This window comes from Tupaia chinensis, unplaced genomic scaffold (genome assembly GCF_000334495.1).
Source record: "Tupaia chinensis unplaced genomic scaffold, TupChi_1.0 Scaffold000644_1, whole genome shotgun sequence".
Classification (NCBI taxonomy): domain Eukaryota; kingdom Metazoa; phylum Chordata; class Mammalia; order Scandentia; family Tupaiidae; genus Tupaia; species Tupaia belangeri.
The window spans coordinates 3,508,248-3,520,289 of NW_006160165.1; the positions used below are offsets into that span (position 1 = coordinate 3,508,248).

The following is a 12,042-nucleotide window of genomic DNA, read 5'->3' on the forward strand; positions in this document are numbered from 1 at the left end:
TGTGGTCTCTCTCCTTCTCCTTTTACCCATGATACAGCACAGTGAATGTACTTGAGAAAGGCAAAGGAAGTTAACTGGGGCACTGGTGTGCATTGTGTGCAATTTCATTGCATTTAAACTTTAAAAAGTAGCATTAGACAACAGGTGGCCACGAGATTAAGGTGCCTGGATCCCATATGGGTGACTGTGTAGTTCGAGTCCTGGGCCCAGCGGCTTAAGAAGCACACTGGGCACATACACCTGCATGCTCAAATCCTGAGAGGAGAAAGGAGGAAAAGGAATTGTGGTATGGCCATCCTCCCTGGGAGTGCTTTCTCACTTTCTTAATCCTTCTCTGTCTCTCTCTCTCTCTCTTTCTCCCTCTCTCTCTCTCTCCCTCTCTTTCTCTTCAGCAAGCATACACACTGTACAGAAAAACTGAAAATAAAGTATTAGATAAAAATACAGATAAGAGGATTCCATAATGATAACAATACATTGTCTATATCACTTTATGGCTATAGAAAAAGTGGTATTTCAGTGTAAATTTACAGCCTTTAAGATTGTAAAGCAAATAATAAATGTTTGCGTTATATAAGAGGTTTTTAAAATCAATGACCTAGATGGTCAACTTCAGAAGTTTCCAAGAGATTACTAAAATAAACATAGACAATGTAGAAATAAGCACAGAAAGAAAAAAAAAAAAAAAAAACAAAGGCAAAGATTATTGAGCTGAGACCAAAAGATACAATAGGTCAACAATACTTAAATTGGTTCTTGTAAGGACTGAGATGCTGTAAGTTCTGGAAAATTTGTTCAAAGAGAGAGAGTGAACACACACATGACTGTTAACTGTGCATGCAGGAGAAAAGTTACGACGCACACAGCACATCTTCCAAAACAGTGAGAAAATGAGCCACGAGGTGATGGAGCTGCCTTACTCTGCTGTAGCAAAACACCTGAGACAAGCGATCTGTAAAGAAGAGAAATTAATTTTTAATGGTTTTGGATGTTGGGAAGTCCTAAACCATTGTGCTGGCATGTTCAGTGTCTGGTGAGGGTCTGGTCTCTGTTCCCAAGAGGGTCATTTAAATGCTGCCTTGCCTGGAGGGCTGAGTGTTATGGAGGGAATGGATGGCTGACAGGGCAAGACAGACCCAGATATTTTCCTCCAGCTCTTTTTATAAGGCCATCCCTAGTACCTCCTAGTGGTCTACCTCTTAGTACTGTCATACTGAGAATTAAGTTTCAATGTGAATTTTGAAGGGACACAAACATCCAAACCACAATAGTTACAACAAAGTTATACCAAAAAATTTGAAAACACACAAAATTGGAAAATCATAATTAAAAAAAAAATGACTCAAAACCAGAAGGAAAGCCAGAAGGATCCTATAGCTACTATAGATTTCCATTTTCAAAGGCATGTACCTTTAAACCACTTGAATCTGGTCTTTTATACCCAGCAATCTAGCACCATGTAAGTGTTCGATAATTAGATTATAAGAGTGTGTACCCACAGGAACTCATGCGGTAGTAAGAATTTAAGTATAAGCAATCACTTGGAAAAAACAAAAGTCAGAGCCATATAATATAATCACTTTTCTGTTTTCCCTGCCTATATCCCAACATCTTCAGTTCTAAGAACACATATCCTGAAGAAAGTCTTGCACTTGTGGACCAAGAGACAGAAACGGAATATTTATAGACACATTATAAAAATTAATAAATGGCTGCAAATGGCTTGAATCTGCCCTAGAGGAAGGTGGACACAACGTGATGTGTCTGTATAGTGCAGTCCTGTGCAGGCTAGAAAGTGAACCTTGGTTGACTCAACAACTGGAATTACTCAACGCAATGGTCAGTCACAAAAGCCGGGACAGAAGAATGTATGCACTAGGACGGCACTTCTATAAATGCCACTGACACTCATATGTTGCTTAGAGATATTTAGTATGTAACTGCTAGTCATATAAAGAAGAAACATTCATGATTTGCCTAAAATTCATAATAGTGGTCAATTCTGGGAAGTAGGGAGAGGGTTGGTTTTAGAGAGATATACAAAGATACCACTAATGACATTTTTTAAAAAAGACTGGTACATTGAAATTGATTTTATTACTATTCTTCCAGTGTTATGTATACATTGTATATACTATTTGTATGCATAAGTTAGTACAATTTTAAAATATATTAATTTTTCACTGAGTTGGTTCATGCTGAGATTGAATTTTCTTAATTGTTTAATGTAACTTTAGGTTTATAATTTCCACAATACCATTAAGTCAGACTGAAAAACTGCTAAATGAAAACAAAACACAATATAGTATATAATTCCTTGCATAAAGTTCCCTAAAACAAGCCAGAAAAATAGCATAGTAAGTGTAAGTGTAGGTGGTGACAATTCCATGTATCTAAATAGCTAAAAGAAGATTTCAAATGTTCAAAATGCCAAGTAAGGGCGAATGTTTGAGGCAGAGGTCTGTTTATTGCCTCTTTTGATCATTATACCCTGTATTCATGCATTGAAATATCACACTACTACCTCATAAATATGAAACTATTATGTTAATTAAAAATATAATACAAAAAGTGGAAGAGATTCCTGAGCAGGTTGTTGGCCTATTTAACTGCTTCCTGTCTACAATGCCTGACCTCGAGAGTGGCTACCTTGTCCATGGCAGTAACCACAAGAGCAGCACAATGAAGACCACACTAAAGAGAAAAGGACCTGAAAGGCAGGAAGTGTCCTTTTCAAGTCCTCAGTGATTAAATACACCCTTAATAATGCATAATGATGCATAAATTGCTGGGGGAGTTTGCAAGTTTGACATTTTTAAAAGAGGGAGCAGGACTGTGGGGATAATAAGGAGTAAGCAGTGAGAATACTAATCCATGCTCACACAGGACTGGGTAGGGCTCCCCGAGGGCAGCAACCCTGTGTATTTTCAGCATCTGGTGTAGCATTTCCTATTTCAATTGTCTTTAACGTTTCAGACGAACCTGGTGAAGCTTCTTCTGATGCATCAGGCAAACCCGAACCTCGTGAACTGCAATGAAGAGAAGCCATCAGGTGGGTCACGAGTCTCAGGTCCCGCTGAGCAGTTCCTGTTTCCCTCCTTCCCTATTGAAAGGCACCTTTAGCACAGCTGTGAACTGAGGCTGGGCTCCCCTGGGAAGCTGCATGAAAACAGCCCAGCCCCAGCCCCACACAGACTTTCTAGATACACAACTCCATCACAGCAGGGAGCTAGGAAGCAGTTAGCCCATTGGAAACTGATATACCCACTCGTATTTTGTTTTTCATGCTTTAAACCTCCAGAGAAGTGATTCAGTGATTTATTCAGTGTCACTTAATTTTTTTTATTATCTAACTCGCTTCTCATTCATAAAAAATGGAATTAAAGGACAAGTTTATTTTTGTGCAAAACATTTTTAAAATCTACACAGGAGTGTGTGTATGTATGTATGTGTGTGTGTGTGTGTGTGTGTATGTATATATGTACATGTTATTATGCACTTCCCATGACCTTTTTCAATACTCGTGTATATGCTTCTTTTTATTTATAAGTACAGTTATTTTTATGATTATTTATTTTATTTATTCATTCTTTGATTTTTTAATTTGACCAGAGAGAGACAGGGGGTGAGAGTGAGAGAGAGAGGAAGTGAGAAAGCAAGCCACCAGGTCCAGGACTTGAACCCTGGTCAGCCATGTGGGAGTGTCCAGCACCTTAACTGCCATGCCACCCGCTGGTCCCATCGTGTATATGCTTCTTTGTTAGGTTATTTTTAAACAATAATAGTATTTTTTTTTTCCTGCACAGATATTCAGGTGATCAGAAATGTAGAAAGACTACCATTCTCACACTAACTTAACGCTTTGAAAGTCTTGACTTATTGTAACGTTTTTTTAATTGCTAGAGGGTATGGGCACTTACCAGAGAGAGCTGAAGAGACAGAGGAGGAGGAGCAGATGTTTTAGTGACTACCCCTGGAGTGAGGCATAGCCTGCTGCCATCCTCTCTTCATTTCTTCACTGGTTGGGATTTGGGGCATGCATGCTCACACATGGAGTGTGTTTCTCAAGCCACTGTGGCTAGTGTTTGAACTGCACAGTCAGCCTTCAGGATCTGGCTCCCTTAACCAGTAGGCTGTGGGACCCACCCTACTTAATCTTTTTAAAGTTTATTTTATTTCTTTCTTTCATGGAAAGAGAGAGAAGTCAGCTTTGGCAGGGTCTTGCCATGCCACCACCTCATGTTCAGGTCCAGGTGGGTTCATTCTGGGCCTCCCACATGACCCAACTGTCAAGGAGTGGTCCCACCACCGGGGTGAGCCATCTTTACTTATTTTCTATAAATATCCTTTTGCAGAGTTCTAGAATAATTTTATCATTACTCTCTTATATGGTCCTACACTTATTAATAAATAGACACCAAATTCATTTTGTAGCTTTTAAGATTTAGCAACCAAGTTACCACTCATTATTGTTTTTGCAATATTAGAAAGAATTTAAATAACAAAGCAAATTATAGCATAAATAACACAATAATATAGAAATTTTGAAGGTAGTTGATTTGAATTACTTAGTACATTGATTTGTCTTGTTGCTATACCTCCCTTAACTTAAAAACACTTTACAATTATCATTTCTTATTTGATGTAATTCTAGGACTATGACTGTCTGGTAAACACTAGTTTAAGCAAGGACAGCACCGTTATTATTTTATTGAAATGAAGTATCATTATAAATGTTCATTACTTCCTGTATTCTGCTAAATAAACCAAAGATTTTACAAACAGAACTGTAAAGTAACTCATTAGTCATGACCTTTAGAATTGGGCTGATATATTTTTAATCATTCATTTATGTTTTTATTTATTTATTTTATACTCATTTACTGAGCATCACCACAGCATACAAAATGTGATTTCCCATCCAGAACACACTGCATAGTGGCTTAATCATGCATGTTATTGTGGACAAATAATTTTTCACTTTTTTAATATATGTGTGTGTGTGTGTGTGTGTGTGTGCATGTAAATTAATCAACATATATATATATATATATATATATCGTCTTCCCCCTATTTCTTACCCTCTGCCATTCCCCACCCTCCTCCCACACTGTCTATGGTGCCTACAGTTTCTTTCCATTCCTTCCCCCCACACACATTTTATTGATTCACAAAATATCTTAATTTAACTACTTTCAATAGCAAGTTCAGCCGATACATACATGTCTGTGAACACATCTGGCATTAAGTATGAAACTCTGAGTAGAATGAATATACTACAGAGTAGCACCTAGCTGATGCTATATAGCTTACTGCAGTCATTAAATAGGTATTTTTAAATATATTTTGAATTTCAAGAAGAGAAATTTTAGCTTCAATAAATCAAAATTTAAAAAAAATGCTAAGAGAGCTTTGCTTAAAACTTAAAGTCAGGAAACAGGTTAGGATTCTGTTCAAATTGTAAGCACATGACCCTACTGGCAGCTCAAGACAAGACAGAAATACTTAGATCTGGAAAACAAAACATAGAAGAAAATGAGTAATGTTTTAGTCAAAAGTCATAAGATTCTATTTTACCAGTTTAGTCTCATGCTGTGGTCTTATTTTCCCACTTAAATTCTGAAAGATAAAATTCAACTACAGACTTGTCCCTACCATTAAGGATGCCATTTTCTTAGTTGTTTTGAAATTCTTATTTCAGGCCATTTTCTTAGTAGTTTTGGGACTCTTATATTTAGTTTTCCTGATATAGTACTCCCTTCAGAACTTCTTGAAGAGCTGGTCTGATGTTGGTAAATTATTTCAGATTTTGTTTATCTGAGAATGCCCTTTTCTTTTCTTCCCATATGAAGATATGAAGGATAATCTTGCCAGGTACAGTATTCTTGGTTGAAATTGTTTTTCCCTTAACACTTTGAATATATTGTCCCATTCTTTCCTTGTTCACATCGTTTGTGATGAAAGGTCTGCTGTTAGCCTGATGGGATATCCTTTGTAGGTAATGATTATCTAGCAATCTTCTTCTTTACATCAACCACAGAAATTTGCCTAATGGTAAATATTGAAAGAACAAATAGGAATTTATAACTTCTTGTCATTTATTTTTGGAGAGGTTTTTGCCATTGGGCATGTGCATTCGCCAGAACGACAGAGAGAGACAGAGAGACAGCGAGAAATCACCCCCCCAGAGGGTATGGCCACACCACAGTCCTTCTCCTCTCAGAATCTTGGACACGAACACACATGTGTCTGGCGTGAGTTTAAGCCACCGGATCCAGGACTCAAACCACAGTCAACTACATGGGAGTTCAGCGACATAGCCATTACACTAACTGCTGGTCCTAGTGAGAAAGGAAACTGCCAGATCTGGGACTCGATCCACAGTTGGCCATGTAGGAGTCCCACACCCTTAATCACTATGCCACCTGCTGGCCCCCAGTTTTTAAAAAGTATATTCACTGTGAAAATGTCACATACTCCTTATCCTTTTTCTTCTTTTTTGAGAGACTTTTGCTATAGAGTATGTTCATTCACTAGAATGACAGAGAGACAGAGAAACAGAAAGCAAAAACAGCCACACTCTGGGAGGGTTGGCCATGCCACAGTCCTTTCTCCTCCATTCTTCTCTTGGGATCTTGGGCACACACACACACGTACCTGGCATGAGTTTCAGTCTACCAGATCTGGGACTGGAACTGCGGTAGGCTATGTGGGAGTCCAGCTGTCTTAACCACTATGCCACCTGCTGGCCCCAACATCCTCTTTTAACTCTGATTCTAGCAGGAGATCACTTTTTTCCAGTTGATACTTCTGGCTCCTTTCCCAGTCCAGGGCAGACATAATTGACCCTTGATAGCATGGACTCTCATCCATCACCCTTTCACCACTTAGATCTGGGGTCAAGTGTTCCGAAACAGCATCTAAGGTTAAGGCACTTGATGGTCTTAGACCCCAGCGAGTGAATAAACTTCCAGTTAGACTCAGCCCTGGTCCGTCAGCACAGTGTGTAAGGACTCAACTCCTAGTGACTTTTTCACGTTGGTCCTGCAAAGTTTCCCATCAATCTTGTGCTTTTTTTTCATGACATATTTGCATTAAGAAATGGTTCTGGACCCATAATAGACCCTTAGTAAGTGTTTGTTAATTGAATAAAAACAGTTCTCTCAAACAGCAATTGGCCAGTGTGCTGAGCTGCCGTGGGCAAGTTCAGCTAAGTGTAGGCTTTGCTGGCATCCCTCGGCTGGCAAGAACAAACTAGGGACAGTAATAGTGCGGAGAAGGTAAACTAGACGCTCATACTATGGCTGGGCAAATGAAATAGGCTCATTATTTTGTGTGTCTTGTATCCAGGAAACATGCACAAAGAAGCAACAGTGATGAACCATGTCTGGGTAGTAAGCATTCGGCGGTATTGCTGTGAGGTGGGGCATGTGCTTCATCTTCCAGAGCAAAGAAGCTGAACTCTCCCCTCTTCTTTACATGCATATTATTTAACCTGCAACAGAAAATGATGAATGCGGCTTAAGCATCTTCTGTAGCAGCTAAATTCCTTTGATCGGCTGGGAACTCAAAGGTGTAGCAAGACGAGACGCAGGCGGTCCTGCAGTTTAGACAGGACTGGAGAAGGTGTGGCTGTTTCTGTTAGACTCTTACTTGATATTAACGTGAATTTTTCTTGGGGACTTATCAGTTTCAGTTGTTGTTAGGTGTAAATTAAATTAACGCATGTCTACACTGCTGAAGAATACGTTCTCATGTCACTGCTGACGTGCGGAGTTGTGAGGAAGTGCATGTACTTATTTTTCCAATGGAACAAAAGAGATGATATGGGGAGGCCAGCCTCCTGTTTTAGTACACCTGAGCCATTTACTACCGTGTTTATAGAACGCCTTCTACAGGTTTGTGATAACCCAGGTGCTGGGAAAACGTAACTGTGTGTGTCGCTTTGATTCATATTCACCAAGAGGCAGAACAAGTTTTCCAGAGAATGAAATGACATTAAGTTCTTTCAAGCTTAGCTTCTCAATGGTCTTTCATTTCACACATCACCATCCGGTGAATATCATTTTTCTATTTTGTATTTGTAATTAAACGTGTCACTGATGTAAAACAAGACAGTCTGTGAAGTTACAGTACTGCAGTTTTATCCCTACCATAAACTTTTAATGTTTTTCTTCATGCGTTGGTAAGTTTTAGCATTTTCAGCATAATTATTGAAAGTAGATAGTTTCCTGTGCTGTCATCATCCACCATCTTTCTGATTTTCTCTTTGTTTCTTACAGATATTGCCGCATCTGAGTTTATTGAGGAAATGCTGCTGAAAGCTGAAATTGCCTGGGAAGAAAAAGCGCAAGAGCCGCTGGCTGCTCCTAACTTGGGGCAAGAGGAGCCGTATGAGGAGATCGCTCACGCTGTCCCCACGCTCTCCAGCAAGCTGTAAGTGCCTTGTGCAGGAACGAGAATGCAGTGGGAACCACTTACCGAAACGTCGGTGACTCTCCTCTGCCACCTTTCGTGTTACCTGCCACTTTGCAGCCAATATTAAGTCTGACTCTCAACCAGAAAAATGGCAGCTGGCCCTATGGCCTGGTAGTTAAGGGAGCTAGATTCCACGAGGCCAGCCATAGTTGGAATCCCTGCTCCTGTGCTTGAAAACACACCAGGCGTGTGCACATTCTGCCTGCCCCAAAGCTGGACAGTATGGAGGAATGGGAGAAGAGACTGCAGTGTGACCAGACCCCACTGGGGAGGTACTCCCCCCCCCCAACTTCTCTCTGGTGAGGATACATGCCCTCTGGCAATCAAAATAGTCAGAAAAATTGGAACCGTTTAGAATTATTTTATTTAACTTTATGTGTTATTATTATTTTAATATTTCCAGAGAGAGACAAAGACAGAGGGAAAGAAAGTGAGAAAGCAAGCCTCCAGGTTCGGGACTCAAACCATGGTCAGCCATGTGGGAGTCCAGTGCCCTTAACCACCATACCACCTGCTGGCCCCAAAACTGTTTATTAACATATGTGCAAAATATTCATTGACAAGGCTGAGTTTAGCATAATTTTATGATATTTTAACAGCAATATTTCAGCTATTAGTTCAGGTTCAGGGGCCATGCGGCCAAAGGCAGTTTTTAAACATACTCTAAGGTTTACGCTCTACTCTGTGCGAGGTTGCCAGGGACTAACATCACAGCTGACTTCCCCAAAGCAGGAAATACACAAACACATTCCTTTCTCTCTTTAGTATAAAACTGGTGGCTTCTTATTATTGAAAATACCTCCTGAAAATCTAACTTTCCAATTACTCGGCAATGCCAGGACTGGGATGAAACACTGCTGTGGTTTGCAGGGTCTACAGACGTGACCCACCGTGACTGATAGGAATGACTGACCGCAACTCCTGCTGTGATAACTGCTCCTTTTACTGGGGAAGGAGGTCCAGTTAACCCCTAAGACAATTGTTATTCCCTTGGAGTGTCTGCCAGCATGTACACCCTACGCACAGGGTGTAGACATACACATACATGTATCATGCACAGAACTTTATATCACACGCATGCCCCACGATAGGCAGAGCCCTGGGCACGAGAAGCAGGCAGGTGGTTGCCAGGACTGAGAGCAGGAATGACTCTGTCACGGTTCCGGGGCTCTTGGGGGACAGAAATCCTCTGGAAGCAGAATCATGAGGGCTATGCGGATTTGTGAATACAAATACTGAAACTCAAACGGGTGATGGTACGCAATGTGAATTATATCTCAAGAAGAGAAACAAGGACATTTAAAAAAAGAAGAAGAAGGAAGAAAAATCCGGGTTGAGAATGAAATCGGCCCTAGCCACAGGAAGTTGCTGGAGAAAGTTTCTTCGATTCCTGCTCTTGTTTCTTGTCTCTTAGTGAAGACTCTGTCTAACATGGGCCCCCTGAGGGTGAGTAAGCAACATCTGGGTTCTGAACCATCTGAGAAATAAACAAGCAGGAAAGACAGGAGCCAAAGCCACTCCAACACTGGAGGTCACAGGGCTCAGCAGCAGAAGTGTGTGCGCGCAGGGCCCTTTCTCAGATTTGTACCTGGTGGGCATGTCTTTCATTTGGTTGTGATTTCTACTTAATTTGAAAAACAAAGGAAATCAAAACACCTCCTCTGCCCAGGGCTTTCACATTCTTTTTACATTACTAATTGAACTGTAGGCATAAACATGAACAGTAGGCATAACCAGAGTAATCTGACTTGCTTTCCACAGTGAAGCACATGGTTTAATTACGATTTTTCTGTTTCTCTGAACAAAGCTTTGAAACTGAAATAAGTTGTATGTTCAGTGTATGTACCTGCTGGCTCTCTCTTTCCTTCCTCTTTCTTCCTTTTTCTTTCCTTCCTTCCCTTTCTTTCTTCCTCTTTCTTTCTCTCCCTCCCTCCCTCTCTCTCTTTCTCGCTCTCTCTCTTTCTTTCTTTCTTTCACTTTCTTCCTTTCTTTGTTCTTTCTTTCTTTCTTTTCATTATTTTGTTACATACTGTTCTGTTCTTCAGAAGTGAGATTGAAAAGTAAATAAAAAACAAGTCAATAGTAAATTTAAGTTTTAGTTCTCTCTATGAAAAAATAGCACAGACGACAGAGTCCGCACATGGATGACAGGGTCTGCACATGGATGACAGGGTCCACACACGGATGACAGGGTCTGCACACGGATGACAGGGTCCTCACACGGATGACAGAGTCCTCACATGGATGACAGAGTCCGCACATGGGTGAGAGGGTCCGCTAGGGTCTGCACACGGATGACAGGGTCTGCACACGGATGACAGAGTCTGCACACGGATGACGGAGTCTGCACACGTACGGCGGAACCTGCACACAGACAACAGAGATCTATACACGGATGACAGACTCTGCACACGGCTTATAGAGTCTGCACACATACGGTGGAGCTTGCACACAGACAACAGAGATCTATACATGGATGACAGACTGTGTACACTGCTGAAGGAGTCTGTACATGGATGACAAAGCCTGCACATGGATGATGGAGTCTGCACACAGATGACAAAGTCTGCACATGGATGAAAGAATATGTACACGGGTGACAGAGGTCGGTACACAGATTATATAGTCTGCACACAATGACACAGGGCAGCACACGGATGACACAGGCCGGCACACAGATGACACAGGCCGGCACACAGATGACACAGGCCGGCACATGATGACAAGACTTCGGAAGGGGCTCGCAGAGCAGGGAGACATGAGGGGAGCTGCCTCCGTCTTTCTGTGGCTCTCTGCTGGCTCCGTCTTTCTGTGGCTCTCTGCTGGCTCCGTCTTTCTGTGGCTCTCTGCTGGCTCCCGTTGCCCCTCCTCGTGGCCTTCTCCCTCATCCTGATGACCGTGTGAGTTGTCCTCATCTTACGGTTGCTTTTCTTTCTTCACCGATTTCAACCCCAGCTTCTCTTCCTCTGGGTTGCAGAGTTGATTTCTTTCACGTTTTCTCAGGATGCAGTTTGCTGAAGTTTACGCAAAGGATGGAATGGGCTACTCTTTCCATTTTTTCAGTGTACAGCTCGATTTCCTCGCTGTTATCGCACGTGTATTTTATTTTGTGAGTATTTTGTGCAGCTCAGGAAATCAGGATTTAATAAGGAGAGGAACATCACTTCCGTTACCACTTTCCGTAGCAACTGCTGCTGTTGAGTATTTACTAAATCAGAAAGTCCTGTACTTAGGGTCATCCCACATTCTGTGATGTTGATGTTTTCTCGCCATTCTCACATTGTCAAGGTCCCTCTGTATCACCTGACTTTCGACCTTATGTCTGAAAATGTGCAGGTCACATTTAACCCGAAGGTCCTTCCAGTGGTGGTATTCTAGATGGATGAAGCCAAGTCATTTTAGGTGCCTCTTCTCTTCAGACATGCGACAGTGTGTCCATGCCATGCTTTCCTGCTCTCCTTTCTTTCCTTCCACGTGGGAGCCCATTTTCTGTGCTCTCTTTCCACCCCAGCCATGTTCAAGGGCATCGCTGACCGCCGTTGCTGCCCATGGAGCAGTGGCTGC

At 41.4% G+C, this 12,042-nt stretch overlaps 1 protein-coding gene across 1 annotated transcript in view; it reads left to right on the forward strand.

The window, feature by feature from the left end:
- Nucleotides 1-12,042, forward strand: part of MYO16 (myosin XVI) — a 603,762-nt gene that overhangs the window by 181,118 nt on the left and 410,602 nt on the right. Inside the window, 2 exon segments of the mRNA XM_027776197.1 lie at nt 2,977-3,052; nt 8,283-8,436. Of these exon segments, the coding sequence (XP_027631998.1) occupies nt 2,977-3,052; nt 8,283-8,436 (230 nt within the window).